Below are 24,159 nucleotides of genomic sequence, written 5' to 3'. Positions count from 1 at the left end.
GGGGGGGGGGGGGGGGCGAAAAAAATGTTCTGCCCCGGGCGCCCATAACTCTGGTTACGCCACTGCAACTGCAAATATATCTGAATACAATGGCTACTATAAAAAGGACTTGTGTCACTTGTTTCTTGCTAGCTTAGCAGCTTTAGAAGTGAATTAATATCTCAATGACTCAATAGACCACAATTAGAAATTGAAAAGATAGCTCAGGACTGCAGTTTTGAAATACAACCTAACTGCCAAAGAGTTTCTGGAACCAAACTCTAAAGGGAACACTATCGGTTGTGGAGCATCCTAGCATTTCCCCACACACTTCTGAGTTTCCCTAAGCTATCCTGCAATAACATAGAAAGAAATACAGAAATAAACTTTTACAATTATACATTACAAATATACAGTCATCACTGGCTGTGCAAATGGATCCAGAGGGTTCATTTTGAAATTGGGCAATAGTTTTGAGTGGAGTGCCCCAGAGTTCAGTCTTGGGACCGAACCTTTTTTTTTTAAATATTTAATCTTTATTTGTTATTATTTATCAGACATTTAACAAACATTTAACAATTGTTGAGGCATCCCATATATTTCACATAAAACCGTGTACATATACATATGTTTACCATGCGCTTTCCTCTATGGTTCTCCTCCCAATATTAATCTTTTCTCTCATGTTAAGGGCATATACTAGATGGGGTCCCAGAACCACAGAGGTGAGTAGCTCAACAACCTCAACTATATACCTAAACAAACAAAAAAGAGAGGGGAGGAAGAAAAGAAAAAAAAAGGGGGGGGGGAGGAGAATAGATGGAAGGGGGAGGGGAGTATAGCTAATTAATTTGATGTCTTCCATTGATTGACACCTTGTTTGCCTCTCTCCTCATAGCCACCACTAGGACTCTCTGCATTACTAGGAAGGGGTATAGGTATAGACATGGATAGGGAATGGAAAAAAGTCTGGGAAAAAAATAAGAAAAATAAGAAAAATAAAGTTATAAAATACAATATTGGTCGTCCCCCGTGTTGTATCCGTTGCCAGATATTGTTTAATGCCTGCTGCTGTAGTTTTGTTATTCCCACTTCTCGTGGTTTTCTTGTTCGAGCTCATATTTTTTTCCCCTTTACTGAATGCTGAATGCCGTATGCTGTGCGCTGGTAGTGCTGTCGGAAGGGGCTGGGATGTCCGTATTGCGGGTGTTGTGCTCGGAGCTCAGAGCTCTAGCTAGACACGTCTGTTCTCAGCCATGTCCAGGACACGCCCCCGCATGACGACATTCTAGTTATGTGTAACATCTCCTATCGGGACCGAACAGCGAGATTCAACTATTTATTCCAATCTCTATGTTTATGAATAAAATTTTATTCATAAACATAGAGATTGGAATAAATAGTTGAATCTCGCTGTTTGCAGTAAATTCTCAAAAAGACATACATTCACATCAACAAAACATAGATAACATTGAGGCATGGACTGCAAGATGGCAAAATGCAATTTAATATTGAAAAATGCAAAGTTATGCACCAAGAACGTGTGCGCAAACTACTAACTAAAGGAACATGGTTGTTCCACTGGGGAAGATGTACACGGAGAAATTCAGCAATAGTATGCAATGCCAAGCAGCAGCAAGCAAGATACTATCTAGCATTAAAAGTGGGATTTTAGCAAGGGATAAAAACATAATTTTACCACATTATAAATCACTAGTTCGTCCACACTGAGTATGTGGTTCAGTTTTGGTCACCAACCCTCAGGCAACATGTCCACAAAATCCAGAGAGTTCAGAGAAGGGCTACACAATTAATAAAGGAAATGGAAGGCCTGAGTTATGAAGATCGCCTACAGAAATCAAACTTATTCTCCTTAGAAAAGTGGCACTTAAGAGGGGGCCTTATTGTAAATTACAAGATCATTAATGGGGACCACAATATTTGGAATAAGGTGTTTACACCTAGAACTGTATTGATGACATGAGGACACAACAAGAGGTTAGAAGATAGGCGGTTTAATCTTAGACTGTGTAAGGGTTCTTTTTTTTACTGTGAGTAGTAAAAATGTGGAATTCTCTTCCACAGTCAGTAGTATCCGCTGATAGCATTGATAAATTCAGGGAACTTTTAGATGAGTTCCTAAGTTCACTAAATATACAAGGATATGGGAACTACTAAGAGACACGCAAGCACATTGAACTAGATGGACCTTTGTCTTTATTCAACCTTACCTAGTAGGGTAACTTCACTGTTTGGGTGGTACTGTTTTTTCCTGTTGGTAGAACACCGAAAATCCATAAACACTATGTCTTGAAATACATTCTCTCAGACGTTCTTTTTTCAGACTACTTCATTTACAGAGGAGAAATGTGGGAAGGATTTATCTCCTCTGGCCAATTACATTTGGAGGGGTTTCCTCGCCTGATGGAAGGAAAGGTCTTGCCTCCTGAAGTGGCCATTGGTGATATGGACCAGCAGTTTCTGATGTTTGGGCCGGGATTATAAATTTCCAACATCAGCATATCATCCCGATCACAGCAAATCCAAACACTACATGATCACCATGGGCAGGGCCCACATAACCATTATGTTGGTCCTCACGTGATTGTGTACAGCTAGGGCATACCTTTTTATTTCTGTACGTATCTCAAAGTACACCATCAGAAGGGGTCATTTTAATTTCCCTGCAACTAATATTTTTAACATACGATGAACATGCTCCTTCTGATCTTTAAGAAAATGAGTGTTGCAGCAGACAGTATGGTGCCTCCTCTGTGGAATTGGTCCCCTGCAGTTTCTGCAGTTGGCAGGTCTGAACTAGGGTTCTTTTGAGGTCTGCTTCGGTTACTCTTATCAACAGCCACGAGCCTTCATGACTTGTCAAAAAATCATTGGCTGTTAGGTGTTAATTCAGGTATGCAGTCATAAACTATCTTTTAAAATTCTAATTGCAGACATTCATCTAACTATTGACCGTTGAGATTATACAAGGCTACTATAAATAGGACATAGGTCAGTTCGGTTTCTTGGCTTGGTGTAAACATGCAATTTTTGCTATGCTGATCATCGCCAATGATCAGCCCGTGATAAAAGTGCACTGTTTATTTATTGGATAAAGTGGGGAAAGATTAGACCAACTCATTGGGTCAGTAAACCCAATTAGTTGATTTACGCCTCTATTTTTTCTGGAGAACATTGTTACCAAGACAAAAAGTAGAAAGAAATCCTAAATTTTAGAGTTGTCATAAGAGCAAGAGATAAAGCGAAATCTTCCAGTGGGAAGAAATATTCTGGGGACATCTGTCTAAGATGGGAATTCCCCTCAATTTCGGAACATTTCCTCCAATTTTTATGTTCATACGCAGTGAAGGGACTATTTCATGTTCTAAAAGGAAACAAAGCCCTTAAAAAGTCAAAGAGATTATCATGTGTGCTCAAAAATCTGTGACTGTTGCATCAGAGGTTAAAGGAAACCAATCAAGATAGAAGCATGAGAGCTGCCTTTAATGAGCTGATGTAAGCTCTAGGGCTGTCATCTTTATTCTTGCTTCACTACTTAGTCATTTACCCAAAAATAAAGAAAACAAATTGTACGCATTTCCCTGTGTCCAGCAATAAAGGAAGTATGAAAATGACATTACAGAAAAAGCCATCTCAAAAACAAGTCCGCTATGGAAGATCACACGTAATTTTTTCTTTTAAACTCAAGCATTTACATTTACCAGCCATCCCCTTTTCCACAAATCTTTAAAAAAAGCTGGTCTTACCTGATTATATATCCATTGTACACATCAATTTAGATTGTTATTACATTGAATTGATTTACACTGCACAACATCCACATACAAACTAACTTGAAATCTGTAACTTAAGCTCTGATCTAGTGCTCTTAGACCTAATACTTCAAGTCATCTTAAATTATTAGCAATTCAATTTAGACCTGATGCAAGGTCAGAAGCCCATTGTAAGCATTTTACTAAGAGCAAATAAATTATATAAAATTTTAGGGATGTTCAGATACCAAATACAGTACTTGGCACAAGTACAGATACTTTTCCAGCTCCAAGATTAGACTAGAGAAAAACTAAAAAGTTAGGAGGCAGCTGTCATTTTTAAGGATCATACAGGGCGACCCTGGTAATTCTTGTGAAAATGCCAAGAATCTGCACTGGTATCTGAACATCCCTATTAAATTTACATTATTCTGCTGTTATTTTTGCCACAACCAGCTAGCTGCATTTTATATGCAACAATAAAGTTCTTATGCGTAAAAAATAAGTCTAGGCAACTGGACTTGCTGTATTTTTCTTGAAGACATTTTACTGTTCATCTGACCAGTGAAACATCTTCAAGAAAAATACAGCAAGTCCAGTTGCCCTGACTTTTTTTTTTTTTTAAGATATACCATGACTGGATGAATGAGAGCCTTTACAGACACTAACGTTCAGTTAAGGCTTACCTTTGGATTTCTGCCTTCTTTAGCTAGTAATGCGCGTAATCTCTCCTGGGAAGGTGGAGCAATGAATATAATATATGGTTTTAAGTCTGAATTACGTAACGATTTCAAAGCCTAAAATAAAAAAGTATATAAAAAACATTATGCTTCTAAATTTCAAATATGACTTTTCAACAGATCAGATATAAATTACAGATAAGCACATACATTTTTTTTTCTTTTTTATATTTATCCTGACCATATTGAAATGCATATAAACCCACTAAACATCAGACCACCGTGTATATACATATTTATTCTTGACTTGTCACCTAATGATACTCGACTAAATTAAATTATCGTGACCGGAACCTGCATATAAAGTGCCGCACCCCGGGTATATCAAATCAAAAAAGAGAGTGGAAAAATGGGGCTTTGAAGGCACCAAGTAACAAAACCAAGAAATTACAACATAATCAGTCAATAATTCTTCATTATACAACAGTTAAAAATATTTAAAAACATGATTGATATTTGCACACTGCAAGAAAAACAAATTATGTTGTAATTTCTTGGTTTTATCACTTGGTGCCTTAAAAAGCCAAATTTTCCACTCTCTTTTTTGATTTAATGATACTCGATGTTTTAATCTTAAAGTGGACCAAAACAAGAAATTAATTTTTGTATTTGCCATAAAAGTCTTTACTCCAGTAGTTCTTTGTGAAGGGAGGGGGGTGACACAGCAGACCTCTAAGTATACACCTGGCTCTAAGAGGCGTTGCACCTGAATCAAAACTCACAGCTTCTGCTAGAGGCTATGCCGTCTGCAGTGTGTTCAAACCTGGATGCATTGATCACTTGGAAAAGGTCTTGATAAATGTGTGCGAGAACACAGATTGTGCAATTTCCATAAAGAAGAGAGTAAGTCAATTGGGGTGAGCTGACTATGTATTATGTCCAAAAGCAGTCACTGAGGAGTGGAAAGATTATCATGTGCATCTATCATGTGCATCAACATGCAACTGTTAAGTGTCATTGAGCGATTTAACCCCTACATGACTGAGCTTGTTTTTAGTTTCTGTTCGTAAATGACTAACGCACTTTTGACATTTTTGCTGTGTGATTCTTCCACGTCCGTAATATACTTTCTTACCACATGCACCCACACATATTATATATTGTTTTTTAGAGGACAGATAGGGCTATATATTTATATCACATATGTGTATACCCAACGCCTCACTTAGGACAAATAAAATATAAAAAGAGGAAAAAACTTAGAGAACTATGGGGTTAAGGCTTTTCCCCATAGTTCTCCTTAGGGTAACGGGAGGACACAAACTAGCATCCTCCCGTCACCCTAGGCTCAGTATATCCCGAGCTGCAGTTTGGGGTATACTGAGACGCCGCAGTATACCGCGAGCTGCTGCTCGCGTTATACTAAGACGCCGCAGCTGAAGCGGATCTCGACAATTATGTCTGGATCCGCCCAGCTGCGTGACTGACAGCTGGCTCTGCCAATCTAGAAGCAGAGCCAGCTGTACCTGCCCCCCCCCGTCCGTTCCGCTAGTCAGCGCTGACAGATTGGGGAGGGGGAAATCCAGCCCCTCCCCTGTCACGGCAGAGAGCCGTGACAGGATCGAAAGGTGAGCGAATGCCGGTATGTGTTCGCTCACCTCCCGATCTACTGAGCCGACCTGTGACAGTTTCATTGTCACAGGTCGGCTAGAACTATGAGGTGAGTGAAAAGCACTCACCTCATAGTTCTCCTTTAAAGAAAACACATTTTCGCCAGTTTTGATTTGTAATGCAATAAATACATTCATTTATTTGTCCTTTATTTGGAAAAACCTCCCACGTCCCTGTTATTTGTTACATTTATTTTTATTTGTTACATTTATTTTTTTACACTTTATTTTTGTTACTTTTCACTATTTTTTAAAACTTTTTAAATTTTTATTTAATTTAATTATATCAAGCAGTCATTGTGAATTAATCTCACTATTACTGCTTGATAAATTAATCAATTCATTTTTGGTTATTATTAGGCTGCTTCAAATTTAAAAGCAGCCAATAATAACCTTGGTGACATTGATTCTGCAGCATTTCAGGATCAGCTGTCACTAAAGGTTTTCTGATCGTTCCAACAACGATCAGAAAACTGAAACATTCTTTCAGGAATAGATATATTATGTTTCTTTTGCTGAAAGAAAAAAAAAAAAAAAGCCAGTTTACGTCAGGATTTCCCGTTCTTTACCAGCTGTCAGAGTGACGGCAAGAGCTGCAAATGTGGCTCTGCTCTTACTCTCGGACAACCGATTCCTGATCGGGGATCGGGTGTCTGAAAAAGGTTAACTCTTTAATTAATGGATGCCTCTATACTGTGGCATCCATTAATGAATGGTAACTGCTGATTCTCAGCGGTTACCAGCATTGCAGAGCAGCAAATAACTGGTCACGTACAGTGTATATGGCCAGTCATTAAGCACTTCGTGACGGGACGTACAGTGTATGTCTCCCGTCACGAAGGGGTTAAACACACAGCTATGCACTTTTAAAACTGGCATCGGCCAAAGCCATGACATTCACACAATAAGTGGCACTGCATACCTGGGAAACAGATGCCTAATTCCAAAAGACCAACGAGGCACTTACAACTCTGGCAGGATGAGCAGTGACAGGGAAAAGAGCCTCCCGTGCCTTAACAGAATACACCTGGGATATAACTTGGTGAATCCAAGTTTAGAAGAAAAGACAGACTCAAATTAAGGTTCTGTGGGGCCACGAGGCGGCCACAGCTAGGAAAATGTAATTAAGACACAGTACCCAGAAGCTATAGACTTGACATACACAGGCGATTTTTGCTATAGGGATCATCGCTCACAGTTGCCCTATGGACCAAGGAATTAAAAGCCAAAGTCCAAAGCAAGGGCCAAAACTGAAACCTTAAATGGTACTCCATTGCTAGTCCAGGCCTGACTGACAAAGACTGAGGACCTGAGCTGCCAAAAAGTTCCTAGGGTTTAAGTGGTGGGCCTCGCACTATGGTGAACACAAATTATTGCGGATATTTTCTCAAAAAGTAGTATGACAATATATTAGGTTAGAGGTACCAATAGTTATGTCTATGCCATTTTGATTTGTATTATTGTTAGTTGTGCTCGTAAACTTAAATACGACAGCAAAACTTGTAAAAATGTTATCAATTTTTGCTGCGTCAATGATGCACAGCATCCTGCTCACATTACAACAAACAGCACCTACAGAAGCCTCAGCACTTCTGGATCAAAATGATCTGGAGTCATGTGACCAGTAGTGAACTTTATAGTCATAACTATAAACTAGATTTTGAAGAGGAAGCAATGAAGTACATCATCCCTAATGTGAAACATGGATGCGAACCTCTGCTGTTTTGGGGGAGATGCGGACTGGGAGGGGGTCTTCTTTAAGACGGCCGCAGCGGCGATCACACCTCTCTGGGCTCCCTCTCCTGCCGGCCGCTGCAGCTTCATGAGCAGCGAGGTTTTCTACACGTCCAGCCGGCTCCAGGTGCCCTCTCTGCCCTGCAGTCTTAAAGAGGCCCCTCTCCCAGTCCACATCTTTCGGACGTTATTAATCTGAGTTGCCCCACTCAATATGCCCGTCGCTTGCGGTCATAGAGTGGGGCACTCAGATTAATAATGTGCTGGATTAGTCTGACCCAGGGGTGGACTGGGCCGGGTGGAAATTGCCCCCTCCCCCCGGCCTCTCTAACACCTTTGCAAACGTCCCCTGCTGCCGCCGCAAGCACTTCACCTCTCCCCTCCTGGCCGCTGCAGCAGCAGAGCGGCTGAGAGGGGAAAGATCAAGTGGCTGCGGCAGCAGGGGGCGTTTGCAAAGGCATCAGAGAGGCCTGGGGGGCAATTGCCGCACTGCCCCCCGGCCCAGTCCGCCCCAGGGTCAGACTTCGCTCAGGCTCCTCGGTGGCCACAGCAGTTTCCTCCGCCCACCTCAGCTGCCATTGGTGGGAAAGGACAACTGCCGAACTGCAGTTGGCCGGGTTCTGCTGCGCGGGAGAGAGAGCAACCTGGAGCCGGCTGGACGTGTAGGAAACCTCTCTGCTCCCCCCACCATCACCAGAAGAAGACCTCCCCACTTTTTTTTAGTATATATGCTCCCGACACTTCTAAGCCTTCCTTGAGACTTAATGAATCTCTACTTAAAGACTCTCTTTGCAGACCCATATTAGTGACTTTATTGACTTCCACACCACTGACTCAAACCCCTCCCACCCCCCCCCCCTTCAGTGGGAGGCTCTCAAGTGCATACTTTGTTGTATGTTGATTCAGCATGGTTTATATGTGAAGAAAGAATGCAGGAAAACTATTTAACCTCTCCTGGCAAAAATTTCTATCCACTGCTTGCTAGCAGTAGATATGTGCCAAAAAATAAGAGACTTTAATTATACTTTAAATTTGCTGTTTTGTGATTAAGCAATACTAACTGCCAATCCAATGGTTAATGGCCTCAGTGGCTATTAACAACACTCTCTTTGGACTGTGGAATGGCAATTGTCTGAGCTTAACTATGACATCAAGGAAAGTCAGGCACCGATTATAAAAAGTGAACCGGTCACAAACTTAATCATAGCAAAGTGACTACATGTTAAAAAAACCAAACAAAAATAAAACAAAAAAGGAACAACAACAGAGAGACTTGGGACTGGGTGAGGGTGAATTTGCATATAACTTCAGATACCAATCATGGGTTTTCACCAAGAGTAAGCACTGCTTATGCAGTTTTGCATTATATGCTCAGTTTGAATTGCCAAGGTTTGTGAAAGGTTTACTTTCAATGGCAATGTAATTAGCATTTTCTCATATGACTGCAATTGTGGAATGTTTTGTCATCACCACTCCTTGGCAGCTTTACCTCCTCATCTCAGTTAGAAAACTGCCAGAGGCTAGCTGACAAACTATTTCATCCTTGTTATTTGATCAATAAATTACTCTTCAAGTGGGACGCTAAATCCCTAAGATTTTAATAAAACATTCTGCAGCTATATTACAAACTTATACTTCACTCAATTTGTAGGCTGACCAGGCACAAATCAGGTTTTAACCTGGAATAGTATGCTATGCTGGAAAGAAGCCACAGTACTTTGGCATAATTGTATCATGCTTGTGACGATTCCCATTATGCAATAATTAGCAGATGATCTTTAAACTAGTTTTTATTGCAAGAAATCTTTTTCTGCATAATCTTGATTAACTGTAAGCCTGTAATTCTGATGAAAGTGACCAAACCAACAGGACTTACTGCCAATGTACAGTTATCTTGTGGCGCAGCAAGTAAACTGGTTAAAGTGTATGATCTGCCAACAATTCTTTTTAGGTTTTGGATAGTGTGGGGAAGGATTAGAACCCCAGTCCAGCTTTTAAAGTCATCTGGGAATCTGAGATTTTCCCTCATCTGTCAAGGTTACAAGGGATTCCAGACAGAGAGAAAATCTCTAATAGCAACACAGAAAGTAATAAAATGCATAAGGGAAAGTCTAGAACAATATACAGCTTTGCTGTTGAAAATGAAAGAAAAATGTTTTAGCTGGGCATATGCTTTGATCATTAAAACCATTTCTGGACACCATGCATCAAGTTGCACATTGTACAGAGGCCCTCACCTTTGTTTCAGCTCAAAATTAGGCCCCTAACTATGCCATTCAACAGTCCACGAGAGACTCGGTGGCTAGTAAAGGTTGTCACATAGAACTGTTAAATCCTAAATGAAGTAGTTTCATGTTGAGCTGTTGAAAGGGAGCTCTACTTAAATCATTGCAGTGCTCTGGTGGCCCGGGATACGGATGGAGTGGGACTTGCTCATCCCTTATTCCCTCTACCCTGCTTATTTCTGCCTACTGTTTTTGCTATTCTCCCTTTCTCAACTGCTATACTTCAGGCTTTTCTTGTGTTTTTCTAAAACCGCGATGAGTGTTCTTTCCTTGGGAACTGTCTTAGAACTATGGGAGTATGTAGGGGGGTCTTTGAGTCACACCCTAAATATACTTCTTTTGAACGGGTTCCCTTCTTGTATTATACTCACTCCTTTTAACCCTTTCGCTGCCAAGCCCTCCGGAACGCTTTTAATCTCAGCTGGCCACACCGTTTTTGCAATTTTTCCCATTGTTTTGATTTTCTATTGCTGCGTGGCTAGCCATTGTAAAAGACCCCTGAACTAGGGCTGTAACAATTAATCGACAAAATCGATTATTGAAAAAGTTGTCAACGTTTTCAATCATCGATTAATCGGCTTTCGATTAGTTGGCCCTGTTCACAGCTCCACACACGCTGCACCCCCACCCCACCTCTGCCAGACCTGCCCGCATCCACGCGGCACCTCCTCCCTCTCACGTTCACCGCCCGCCCACATCCACGATCGACACAGGGACGCGGGGAGAAGAAGACGTAAGGAGGAGCAGGTGTGGGGGGATGACAGCCCCCGATAGACAGGCCCGATCTCAGAAGCAAGTTGCTGGAAAATTGCTCAGGTAAGCCTGCACTTTCTCACACATGGTGCTCTATAATATATTGCTGGGATTTGTATTCCTCTATAGCTGATGTTATACAGCACAATGTACCATCAGCTATAGAGGAATACAAATCCCAGCAATACATTATACACTGTATGTATAACGTATTGCTGGGATTTGTTGTATTCCTCTATAGCTGGTGGTATTCTGCATTGCGCTGTATAGAGGACTACAAATCTCAGCAATAATACATTATACAGCGGAATGCAGAATACCACCAGCTATAGAGGAGTACTACAAAACCCAGCAATAGTACATTATACAGCGCAATGCAGAATACCGCCAGCTATAATGTACTATTGCTGGGATTTGTTGTATTCCTCTATAGCTGGTGGTATTCTGCGTTGTGCTGTATAATGTACTATTGCTGGATTTTGTAGTCCTCTATAGCCAGTGCCATTCTGCATTCATTGCTGTATAATTTTACACTTTCCGTTTTACTATATTGCACACCACCCTTTTTTTTTTTACTTCCAACGCTCCAAGCTTGCTCCTGTGATGGACTACAATCTCAATACAAATTAGTAGTCCCATCGCTGGAGCCATTTCTTAAAATGTATTTTATTTTTTATCCGATAAACCGAACTTAATAATCGGCTAACTAATCGATTTTGAAAATAATCGTTGTCTGCAGCTCTACCCTAAACCACATATTTTCTGAAAGCACAGGCCCGGTAGAATAAAAAGATGGTGCTACTAATTTTGTAGGTCCTGCGAAAATTGTGCAAATGTTTATCAAATCAATATGAAACCGATAAAAATACACAATTGCTAAAAGCACCCTGAAATCAGTATCAGTGCACAAAAAAACACCTTTTCTACTAAATCTAAAAGCTAAAACTGTATTGCGTTAATAACAAATATTTGTAAATTTTAACTTGTGCCTTTTTGCAAAACGGTAAAAAATTAAGTAACACAAAACTGTAAATAAGCGACTAACGTTAAAGATCGTTTGTACGCTGTTCTGGTGTATGTGTTGTGATAAACCGATACAGACATACATTAAATTGCAACACAGTGTATCACAACGCATGGCGAGGCATCACAACGCTTTGCCATGCGCTGCCACAGTTAGTGTTAGTAAATGTAGAGGTGTACCTTTTCCATGTAACAAATTTCCATGTTTGTTAATTTGGATATAAGAATAAATACAGCATGTTAATATGTAATTTGTTTAAGAAAATCACCTTTATCAGGTGATCAGGTATGTAAATATCTCTGCCTTTTCACATAAGTAGAAAAAGTCAACAATTTCCATGGGTTTGTTGCTACTTTTCAAAAGACTAGCTGTAAAGGAAAAATATCTTGCGATCTTATCCCTTATACTTCAAAAAATGCTAAAAATTAAGAAAACAGAAACCATCATAGTTTACAAATGAATGTAAACCTGCAACAAGGTTTGAATAATATATTCCACTATGCAAAAGTGAGCACTAGGTAGTCTCAAGCAGAGGGTGGTTACATGCAGCTTGATTTGACTGTTAACAGCACAAATAAGCTGCCTGTGAATTAGTTCTGACCCCTGTCAGTTGTTCCCTAAACAGGGATACTGGTCTCTGCCAAGTCGAAACATCTCACTACCCATGACAACCAATGTGTTGTTCACGTAGCAGCAATAAATTGCTTGTATTAGTTTTCCTATCTTTGAAAATAGAACTGAAGTAGTAAAATACTAAGTGGCTAGTTTTCTGCAGAGTATTGTATAGTATTGTGTTGTGTTGTAAAGTAGCCACCGCTCCAAGCTCACTCCCATGATAGACCATAATTTCAATACAATTTAATAAACTAAATGTGAGATTATAGTCCATCACGATAGTGAGCTTGGAGTGGTGGCTACTTTACAACATACACAGGGACCATGGGGAACAAAAGTAGCCATCCTCCAGAAAAAAGGTCAGTGTCAGCATGAATTCAGAGATGATTTCAGGATCTACAGCTGAGTGATGCAAAAATATGCTACATTTCTGTGACAATTAAGGTAAATGCATCTTTAAGATTTAACGCCTGCGTTTAATGTCACTTTAAAGGGTTTCTAAACCCTAAGTTTTTTTGCATATACCTACTGCTAGCAAGCAGTAGATATATGAAAAAAAAACAAAACGCTTTAACAGTGGTTTAAACTTACCCCGTCTTTGCCGCGCGCTCCCGCCCGTAAATCCAAAACTGCTCGGGCGGCCGCAAAGCGTCTTGGGCGGGCGCATGCGCAGTTCGGATTTTCAGCCGGGAGACGAGGAGAGACGCAAGTTAAGTCTATGGACGCGTGCACCCGCATGCAGACACCGTGGGATCGGAAGTGCCAGCAAGGACAGAGGAGTCAGCACTGGATCGGACACCCACGGCAGCGCTGGAGAGAAGGCTGAAAAGGACATGAAAGAAGAGGAAGATCGGATTAAGAGACATCATTTAAGGTAAGTGCTGACATTAACATTGGGGGAGGGAATTTTTTTTTAACTTTAATGTCACTTTAATTTGTTAATCTGCATCAGTGGGAGGTGATGAAGGGGTGGTGCCATCTGTGGGAAGCGATATAAACATTCCTTCATAGGAAGTTCTCTCTGGAAGCAATTTTTTTTTATTCTTTACCAGCAACTGGATGTGTAATAGGGCAGGTCCTTATTGCTGTTCTTTTAAAGCCATGAAAAGCTTGTTTTAAAAATACAGCTGTCAAAAAAAGAGAAAGGAGAACACGGGACTTGGGGGAACCACCCTATTCTGTGCAGTCATTGTCTCTACCCCTTATGCATATATAGGAACATAATTATATACTTAAAGCAGGCCTTTATACTAAAAAAATAAAATAAATCTAGTTCTACGAATGCACCCCTCTATGTATGATGATTAATAAAAACAGACATGTCAGGTGTAAAATGCTGTAATTTTGAAATACTTACACTTGCAGAGCATTCACTTCCTGCTTTGAAGGGCATAATAACATCAGATTGCCAATGCAATGCACACTGGGATTGCCTTGTCAGAGCATTGCTGGGAAATCTCATCTGTAATCTCAGGAGATCAAGGAAAGGCATTTTCCTCTCCTGAGATGATGTGCATGGTCACATGTCCTAGACACATGTCTGGTCACATGTGCAAGAAATCAAGGGACTAAAAGGAGAGCTAGTAATCTGCACTTAAAGGAGAACTATGAGGTGAGTGAAAATCACTCAGTCATCAATCACTCACTCATAGTTCGAGCTGACTTGTAACAATAAAACTGTCACACGTCGGCTCAATAGATCGAGAAGTGAGCGAAAACATACCGTCGCTTGCTTGCTTCTCAATCATCACCCTGCAGAGAGTCATGACTGTCAGTCACAGCTCCCCGCATTACTAAACATTTCAAAGGTGTGTTTGTTGTTATTTTAAAGATATGGGTAAAGGTCCACTTAAAGAGGGAAAGCCCATGACCTTTGGGCTGCAAAGTTTGCAGGGCTGAAACAAACTGGTCATAGAGAATCCTAAAGCTGGCATACACCTATAGATTTTCTGCAGATTTTCTATGAACAGATGGAAAAAGTGCTCCATCTACGCTAAACTGTGTGGATGGAGGACTCTCCCACTGGGCCAAGCTTCAGTATCTTGCTAGTCTGCACAGCTGGCTGTCAAAATACCTGAACAATCTGATAGGATGCAGGCATTGTTCGGGTGTTTTGAGAGCCAGCAGGGCCGACAACCAAGATACTGAAGCTTGGCCCAGTGGGAGATTCCTCGATCCACACACTTTAGTGTAGATAGAGGAATATGTTGCACTTTTTCCATCTGACCATAGAAAATCTGCAGAACATCTATAGGGATATGGTCAGCTTAAGCAGCTGGGAGATCTTCTGGAAAAAGCCACAGCACACATGTGCTCTATTTAAAAATGTTTTATTCCAAGATTTACATTTTCTGTTTTTCAATTGGGAAAATGTGTGAATCCCAGGTATCCCCACTGGAAGATTTCTCCCTCATGTCCCGATTCTGCAACACTATAATTTTGTGTGTACTGGAGACAATGGCCACCAGGACAAACAGAGAGGATTGATATTGCCAGTAGGGACACAGATGGCAATAAAACTGCGAAAGGGGTTTTAACCACTTCCTAACTATTTAAAGCTATAACAATAATTAAAAAAATAAATAATTGGCTTCATATACGCTTAACGGTTTCAGTGCATGTAAACCCTAACAATTAACATCTATTTACTGCCTTATGGTCTGTTAAATGTACAGTTGAAAGTTTTTTTATTTATACATTTGTAAATAACAAGTGCAAAACATCTTGTGATGACTTCCTTTTGTATAATGATGGGTTATAGAGGCAGCATTACTGACTCGAGTGGTGGATTGGTGTTGCCATCGTTCTGCCAAGAGCTGGGTTTCTATGGAGAAGGAAGACTCCTCGACTCTCCTTGCTGGTATACCCTGGTTGTCGATATCCAATGCCCAATATTGCCATGCCCAATCCGCACCCACCCTACAATAGCGCCAACCATCTCTCAGGTGAGGTCTTTGTTCAAGGTCACCACTCTGTCCCCATTCCCTTCACCCATGACGCCAATACTAGGCGATCCAGACATTCCGCCGGCATGAAGGGGGTAGGTTGAGTCGCCACTTTGGACAGGGGGTCTTTCAGGTCAGCAACTTCCGCATAAGGGACCGTTGGTTTTCTGTCAATGAAATACGTGACCCTCCCTTAGACCATCAGAGCGCGCTGCAACTCCGTCATTTCTTATGCTCTATCCCAGTCACCCAGATTCCTTCAAGACCCATGACGCCGCTTGAGTCGCTATGTCGGGCAGGCTAGCAGGTGCGACATGTAGTTTCCTTTATTTACTCTACCGTAGTGGGACCCACTTCTACATCGAAACCTAGTTTCATGGCCAAATGGGAACGGGACCTTAATATGCAGTTTATTGAAGCCCAAAAGGATTGCATATGATCTCTTGCTCACAAATCCTCCATTGCGTACCGGGTGGTACAAGGTAGCAACCTTACTATATTCTATGTTCCCCCAGGTCTCAACCCTTTGTTGGTGATGCCAATCTGCCCCTGGTACTCCATTTCACATTTTCTGGACGTGCTCAAAGATTCGTCCCTTTTGGGACCAGGTCTTGGAGATTGTCAAACGATTGACCATGCTGAACGTGAAAAACAACCCAGCGGCCTGCTTGCTACACCTTTCGGATTGCTCTTAGCTGATATAAATCATCTCTGGCTGTGCCCTTACAGGATGCCGCCCACATATGCATCCCTCTACTATGGAAATGCTCCTCCCCCTCCCTCCATATGTGGATCAATAAAGTTGACGACATTTACTGTATGGATGACCTCTCCTCCACCCATAAAAATATGGAGGGGAAGTTCGGGTCCACCTGGAGCTCCTGGCTCCTCGTTCAGCATTCAGAGACCTATTTCCGCAAAATGTCATCGAACCCAAGAGCGGAGTCTGGAGAAGCCTCCCCAGCGATGTCCCCTGGGCTGCAATTAACAGGTACTGGTTCAGAGAGGACACCCAGTCCTCAATAACCTCCTCTGTCCTATATCCATCTGTATCTTGCCCTTTCACACGCTCATTCCCTAACCTGTTCTTTACCTACATATCTGTTTGTCATTCTTACCCTCCATCAAGCCCCCTCCTCTTGCTTTTTTGCTTCACTTCCCAATCTACAATTTGTTCCATTCTACTTTTATTTCCAACCAATTCCTAAAATTGTAACATCTTAAGTTTTAGTAAGGCGATGATGTGTGCCCTCCTTCTACCCTCGAGGCACATATTTTGTCCTCTTTACCGAAAGCCTATATATATTCGGACAGTATAGAAGGGAATGCACATGCTCTTATAACCATGTTACTATTCTATTGTTTATTAAATGTCATGAGGTGGATTGCCACTGAGTTGATGTTTGGATTGAGAAATATATTCACGCACAGTTGTATGGTGGCTACAATATCTGCGACGTGATATGTTTATTGCTGTGATGAATTGAGACATTGTTGCACTGAGCTTTTATAATTTTATATGTTTTTATTATTCTGTGTTAAAATAAAAACGTTTTGAATAAAAAAAAAAAAAGTGGAAGCGTTCTGGAGGCACCCAGTTGACTTCAGAGCAGCCAAAGGAAAAATGTATAAATTAAGCTGTAAGCCTTGTAATAAATCTGGCATATGATACAGAATTAATAATTGCCGCCTCAATTCCTGTGTTGTCAGCTTACCAGAGAGATAGAAGCAAGCTATTCCTTTAAAACATGCCTCAAGCAAAGAAAAAAAACGTACATGTACCAGAAAAATAAACATGAGGAAATGTGCATGTATTGCAAAGATTTACTAAAATTGTCTTTTTATTTTGCCTTCGAATGTGCTTTAAACTATATGCAAGCAAACCACAAGGCACATTAGGCATGGCCCACTATCTCAACCCGAGAGATGCCATACAGCCATTGCTGGAGTGCATGCATTGAAGGACAGGACGTAGCTGCAAAGAGGCTGCAAGGGATTAGCAGTCCTAACATACAACAAAACATGAAAAAGTTGTGAAACAACTATTTTAGTTAAAAAGGCAGTGTTGAACAGTGCTTTAGCGAATTAAATATTTAAGAAAATAATAGTAATTTGTATGGAGTTCATGTCACTTTTTCCACTACAAGAAGAAGCCCACTTACCTGTGTACTGAGACTCAAAAGGCAGATCTTTCCAGAATTAATAACTTGTCTAACTGAATCAACACTGGTGCCATACAGGTTTTTCTCAAACTCCCCATACTCAATGAATTTGCCAGCAATGATGTCAGCTTCAAATGTTTGTCTCGAAACAAAGTGATAATCACGTCCAGCTACTTCATTATCTCTCCGACTTCGAGAAGTATCTGAAAAAATAGATCACAGCACCCAGCTAAACCGTCAAGTACATTTAAGGAACATCACAGTCTATGTAGCAATGCACACAACAAATATTACTGATGCTAAAACTGCGCACATTATACTGATGAACTTAAAAGTCCACACAAATGTCTTGCCACTGCTAGTGGGTACAGCAGTTGAAGGGTGCTGCAGCAGAGAAGAGGTTATGCTTTGCAGTGCCGGCTAGCACATAATTGCATTAATTGCATGGAGGTGTGGTGTTAGTTAATGCAGGAGTGCACAAAGCTGCAGTGTTGGCTAGTGCAGAAATGCATGGATGTGCAGTGGTTCCAGAAGGGAAATTGCGAGAGATGGAGAGCTGGAATGACAGGCTGTGGGCAAAGCATGTGAGTGGGGCTTGATGCCAGGTTTTTAAACATTTTATGTTTATGGGGGCCAGACTTACTTTAAAAACACTTTTTTTAATGCTTTAAATTTTTTTTATTCCTGTCCGAAATGCTAGGCCCACCTACCGTGTACAGGTGCCTACATCTGCTAGCCGGCTGCTAAGGAGGCACCCATGCGTGTACATTCATGGCTCTGCCCGCACCTAGCTGTGTGCGTCTTTAGACACTAGGACTGCAACAACTAAACGATAATAATCGATTATGAGAGAGAGAGGGAGATTTTTTATGCAACCACTCGACTAGTTGAAAAAATTAATCTAGCAACTAGTCAATTATGAAAGAAATCGTTAGCTGCAGCCCTAATAGACAGCCATGCCACCACTCTTGCAGTCACAGTTTGACAGATGGCAGAAAGAGCCTATGGCTCCTCTGCCCTCAGTACCCTCCCCCACAAACAGGAAGTTCGGGGGAAAGCCGAGTATCTTCCTGGTCGTGGCAGAGGACACAAGTGGCCACAGATAAAGGCGGGAGCAAAGAATGCATTAAGGTAAAAAACACCAAGCCTTTAGTACTACGTTAAGCTTTTGAGTCCCAGCATCCTTTTAAAATAGTGATGGGAATCACTGGCTCCTACAGGGTACAGGCTGAAAAAGCCAGCTGTCTTTGAGAACCGGCATTCATCTCAGGAGCTGTAAAGATAAGCAAAAGTAGACAGAAAGCTTCCAAAATTCTGTTGGGAGTTTAGTAATGTCACCACACTCCCATTAAGTTTGGAGGCCCAGGCAGAGCTGCGCCTCCCTGCAGCCACAGATCACCGCTATAGTGATCTATTGCTGGCTGATTGCAGGCAGCAGAAGATCACTATAAAGGTCCCCACACACCTTGCGATAATCGTACGATAATCGCCGGAAATCCTACGATCGTACGATTATCGTAAGGTGTGTGGAAGCCGTACGACCTCTACTACTGTAAGGTCGCACGACTTTTAACTTACGAACATGTTCGAAAACCCGCCGAGCATTGTACGATGTTCGGCGGGTGTGTAGCATGTTCGTACGATAAAAGCGCACACTGCCCGTTCGGCATTGCGGTCAACGGAAGCCCGCCCCTCAGGGGGGCGTGGCTTGCGATCATCGCAAGTACGATCTGACTATGCAAGATAGGCAGATCGTACGTTTTTTTAAGTACCTTACAACCATCGCAAGACAAAAGTCTTGCGATGGTTGTAAGGTGTGTACCCAGCCTAAGAAGTGATCTGCTGCTGCAGAGCTGCATTGGGGTCAGGATATGATTTCCACCGACCAAATCCAGAAAACCCATGAGAAAAAAAATACAGTATACACGTATACACAAATATTTCTACTAAAAATATATAAAAATATTCCCTCCCCAGATTAATCCCCAGGGTTCCAACAATGATAAAAGGATGATCTGGATGACATTTGTGTTTAATTTGCAAGCATCAAATGCTCACATAAGTGAAGGCAATGTCATGTGAATATTTAAAGGAGAACTATGGGGTTAGGGCTTTTCCCCATAGTTCTCCTTAGGGTATCGGGAGGACACAAACTATCGTCCTCCCGTCACCCAAAGCTGAGACGCCGCAGCCAGAACGGATTGGGGGGGGAAATCCCTGCAGTGAGCCGTGAGTGACAGTCACGCTCTCTGCACAGATAGATCGAGGAGTGAGTGAGCGCCGGTATGTGTTCGCTCACTTCCCGATCTACTGAGCCGACCTGTGACGGTTTCATTGTCACAGGTCAGCTCAGATTAGGAGGCTGAGTGAAAATCACTCGCCCCATAATTCTCCTTAAAGGATCGCAAACTTGTGAGAAAGTTTTCGTCCTGCTATTTTGTGTCCTCGTCAACCCTCATTGGTATCTGAATGTTACATTAACAATTTACACAAACCATTAATTTCCTCCCCCACGTATGGCGCCCTGTCGTGTCGAAGGGGGAATAAAGCTCCTCCAAAATTAAACGCATATGTTCACTTTCAGCTATACCATTTTTCTGTTACTAAAAAGGCCCATTAAAGTAATATCCATTTAATCAGTAGACTTTGCTGGTTACATGTTGCAGTAAATAAATAGGAAGGGGGGGGGGGGGGGGGGCATACCTGGGCTGAACACTTGAAACTGTCACACTCACTACTATAGGGCAGCTGAAAGTCACAAGAACTGCTGTACACGCTGTTAATGCCTAGGAGGTGAGAGTAACGGTGGTGCTAGCTGTCCCTCTCACTTCCTTTCTTTTACCTTTTCATTAGGCTGACTGTTGTACACAGCAAGGAAAACTCAAGAATCTACTTGAAGTTCAACATTTTTTTTATGTGCATGTGCAGCCATTGTCTAGTTAGTGTAAATATCCACATCAACTGTATTCACACAGGTACTGTAAATACTCACAGGTACTAAGACTTTATCCAAATGCCTGGCGATGCAAATAATGAGTTGCTGCTGTTGGTTTGTTAGATACAGAGTCACAAACCTAGAACAAGCAAGCATCCAGTGAAGTCAAAACTCCAGATATGCAGTCTTGCTCAAGGCCAGTGACTTGAAACTACTGTAGCCATTGGATCAGTATGATGGCCCAGTAGCTAACATTTTAAGGAGAAGTTATGAAAACTAGTCATTTCAGAAGGAGAGGAAAGATAATAGCCTACATATTCTCAGCATGGGTTTTCTTTCACACGGGTTCTCCTTATGAAACAGTGTTCATACATCATTAAAGCTGAGAAGAAAATACATACGAGGTATAGCAGTGGCAAAACGATCAGCCTCGCTGTTCAACAAGCGCAACCGCAGCTCATTCTGCCCACAATTCTGTGGTCCTATAAGAACTATGGGTCGCTTTCTGTTTGCTGGCTGGTGGTAAAGGGACATTTCTTCGTATGTTAAGATTTCCTCATTATCATAATCTAGATGGAAAAAGAAGAATCCCAGAACAAAATTTCAAAATCATTTTCCATCTCGTTATACATTATAACAATACATAAAATAAATAAATTAGATAATGATTTTATTGGCCATCACAAAAATAACACATTATGAACAATATTCACAGAGCTAAGCAGGCAAACACATTACTGCCTCAGACAATAAGCAAATCTGCCAACATGCAGTAAATGGGAGTAGAGCTGCCACAACTAAATCGATGTAGTAGATTAAAGTCAACGTTTTCCATCATCGATTAGTCAGCTATCGATTCGTTTACCGTGCTTGAGGCTCCACACACGACCCGAGCCGCATGCCGCGCACCAGACGACACGCCTCTTCTCCTCCCCGCTGCCCGCCAGCGATTGAGGGGGAATGGCACCTGACAGGCCCACAATCCCACATCTAAAAGTAAGAGTGCTTGCTCCTGTCCAACACCACCCTCCCCTCCCCCCCAACTTGTTTTTTTTTAAATGTATTGCTGGGATAGTGGGAACTGTTGTATTCTCTATAGTATATGGTAGATTGTGCTGTATATGTACCATCAGCTATAGAGGAATACAAATCCCAGCAATGCATGCAGTGCACTGTATGCAGGGCCGTAGAAAAGGCGAGGCGAGTGAAGTACGCGCCTCGGGTGCAGGCTGGGTGGGGGCGCAGCCAGGACACTTTAGCGAAGCCAAAGTTTAAAAAGTGTGCTCTGCCTGCTGCCGCCGTGTCGAAGCTTTCTCACGCTGCCAGCGCCGATCGGAGGAGCCAGCGGTGCCGCAGCTCTCTCACGCTACCAGCGGTGAGAACTGAAGAGAGGGACTCGGGAGAGCTCCCGCCGGCCAGAGGACGCAGCGAGGGAGGTGTGGCTGTGAGGTGGCTGAGGCGGGTCCCAAGGTCGAGTGACGGGTCCAGCTTAGTCAACCTGAGGTGATCCCTGACGAGAATCGGATCTGAAACAGAGGACGGAGAGGGAGAGCTGCAGCCTTCAGGTACTATGCTGTGACAATGACAGTCAGTCAGTATATCACTCCCCTTCTTTTCCATCACTTCTGTACTGTAGAAGTGATGGAGAAAAAGGGCAGCGATATACTGATAGTAATATGTGTGACACATGTGTACCTGCCTCCACATTAGTATCTAATCTATTAGTTTTATCTCTATTATTTAAATTATAGTCAAAATTATGTGGGGGGATGCTCAATGGGGACTGTATGGACTCCATACTGTTCCCATTGAGCATCCCCCCCACATACTTTTTTTTTTTTACTATAATTTAAATAAGAGATAAAAATATTTTTTAAAACATCTCTAATTGATGATGTTCCTAACCCCCCCACCCGCAAACTACCCCACCTACATCCTTAAGGGCCCAGTCACACCATAAGGAGTGCGTTCAGCCTCTGGAACGCAGTGGAACACAACCCGGCCGGCTCACTTTGTTTTGGGGCGGGAGGGGGCATGGCAGTGCATTGAAACCGGAACACAGGCACGGATGTGTCATGCATTCGGGTGAGGGCTATCGCACTGTGGGTGGGGCGCATGGCTGCGGTGCCATTGACTTCAATGCGCAGCCACACCCCCGCCCCAAAACACAGTGAGCTGGCCGGGTTTCGTTCTAGTCCTTCATCTGGCCACGCTCAGCTCACACACTGCATGCGAAGCTCCATGCCTGACAGCTTTGCACAACTTTGCATGTAGTATGTCACAGGCTTAAAGGAGAATTATAATCTGAGCCGACCTGTGACAATGAAACTGTCAAAGGTTGGCTCAATAGATCGGGAAGTGAGCAAACACATACCGTCGCTCGCTCACTTCTTGATCTATCCCGCAGAGGAGCCGTAACTGTCACTCACGGCACTCTGCAGGGATCCCCCTTCCCTCTCCGATCCTCCAGTGCTGACTGGCGGAACAGACGGGGGAGGGGGCGGGCACAGCTGGCTCTGCCTCTGGATAGGCAGAGCCAGCTGTTAATCCCGCAGCTGGGTGGATCCAGACAGAATTGTCGGGATCCGCTTCAGTTGCGGCGTCTCAGTATACCGCGAGCTGTAGCTCGCAGTAAACTGCAGCGTCTCAGTATACCGCGAGCTGCAGCTCGCGGTATACTGAGCTTTGGGTGACGGGAGGACGCTAGTTTGTGTCCTCCCGTTACCCTAAGGAGAACTATGGGGAAAAGCCCTAACCCCATAGTTCTCCTTTAACTACACTAAGTTTATTTTTTATGAAGTTGTTATTTATGTTAAGTTACATATCTTTATGTTTCTTATGTAACTGAAATAAACGGTTTAAATATAATTAATGCCTTGTTATTTAGTTTCCTCAAAAAAACATCGGAGGGGGGGCACAATTTTCTGTTCTTGCCTCAGGCGCAAAACAGGCTAGCTACAGCTCTGACTGTATGTATATTGTATTGCTGGGATTTGTTGTATTCCTCTATAGCTGGTGGTATATTCTGCATTGCGCTGTATAATCATTATACAGTGTCGCAATGCAGAATACCACCAGCTATAGAGGAATACAACAAATCCCGGCAATAATACATTATAGTATAAGTATGTACTGGGATTTGTTGTATTCCTCTATAGCTGGTGGTATTCTGCATTGCACCGCTGTATAATGTATTATTGCCGGGATTTGTTGTATTCCTCTATAGCTGGTGGTATTCTGCATTGCGCCGCTGTATTATTATTATTGCTGTGATTTGTTGTATTCCTCTAGGTGATTCAAATGAAGGAATCTCATAGCTAATGAATTTATTCCAAGAACAATAACATCACCTGAAAAACAATATTTGTAAACTGTTAAATACTTACCATCATTTTTATTGGCGTTGTATAATACTTTTTTTCTCTTTTTCTTGTTTTTCTTCGCACACCACAATTTTCCTGCAAGAAGAATATGTTTTAATTTGGAAACTGCATGCATATTTTTTTGCAATCGCACCGCACTGGAATGCACGGCATTGCAGTACTGTGCGTTCAAGTGCAGGCGATGGCACTGCAGGTGGGAGGCGCGTTTAATAAAAAAAACA

General features: G+C 42.2%; 1 protein-coding gene across 1 annotated transcript in view; it reads right to left on the bottom strand.

Annotated features, from left to right (window-relative positions):
• The window catches only part of MPP5 (membrane palmitoylated protein 5), a gene marked incomplete at its 5' end in the record, with an annotated part of 54,050 nt that overhangs the window by 18,231 nt on the left and 11,660 nt on the right, over positions 1–24,159 (bottom strand). The window contains 4 exons of the mRNA XM_018570915.1: positions 4,439–4,549; positions 17,621–17,823; positions 20,957–21,124; positions 23,942–24,013. Of these exons, the coding sequence (XP_018426417.1) occupies positions 4,439–4,549; positions 17,621–17,823; positions 20,957–21,124; positions 23,942–24,013 (554 nt within the window). The remainder of the gene's footprint in view (positions 1–4,438; positions 4,550–17,620; positions 17,824–20,956; positions 21,125–23,941; positions 24,014–24,159) is intronic.

Source organism: Nanorana parkeri, unplaced genomic scaffold, assembly GCF_000935625.1.
Source record: "Nanorana parkeri isolate BGI_ZX_2015 unplaced genomic scaffold, ASM93562v1 scaffold1630, whole genome shotgun sequence".
Taxonomy (NCBI): Eukaryota; Metazoa; Chordata; class Amphibia; order Anura; family Dicroglossidae; genus Nanorana; species Nanorana parkeri.
Note: the sequence above shows the minus strand (reverse complement) of the source record. Positions and strands in the feature narration are given on the sequence as shown.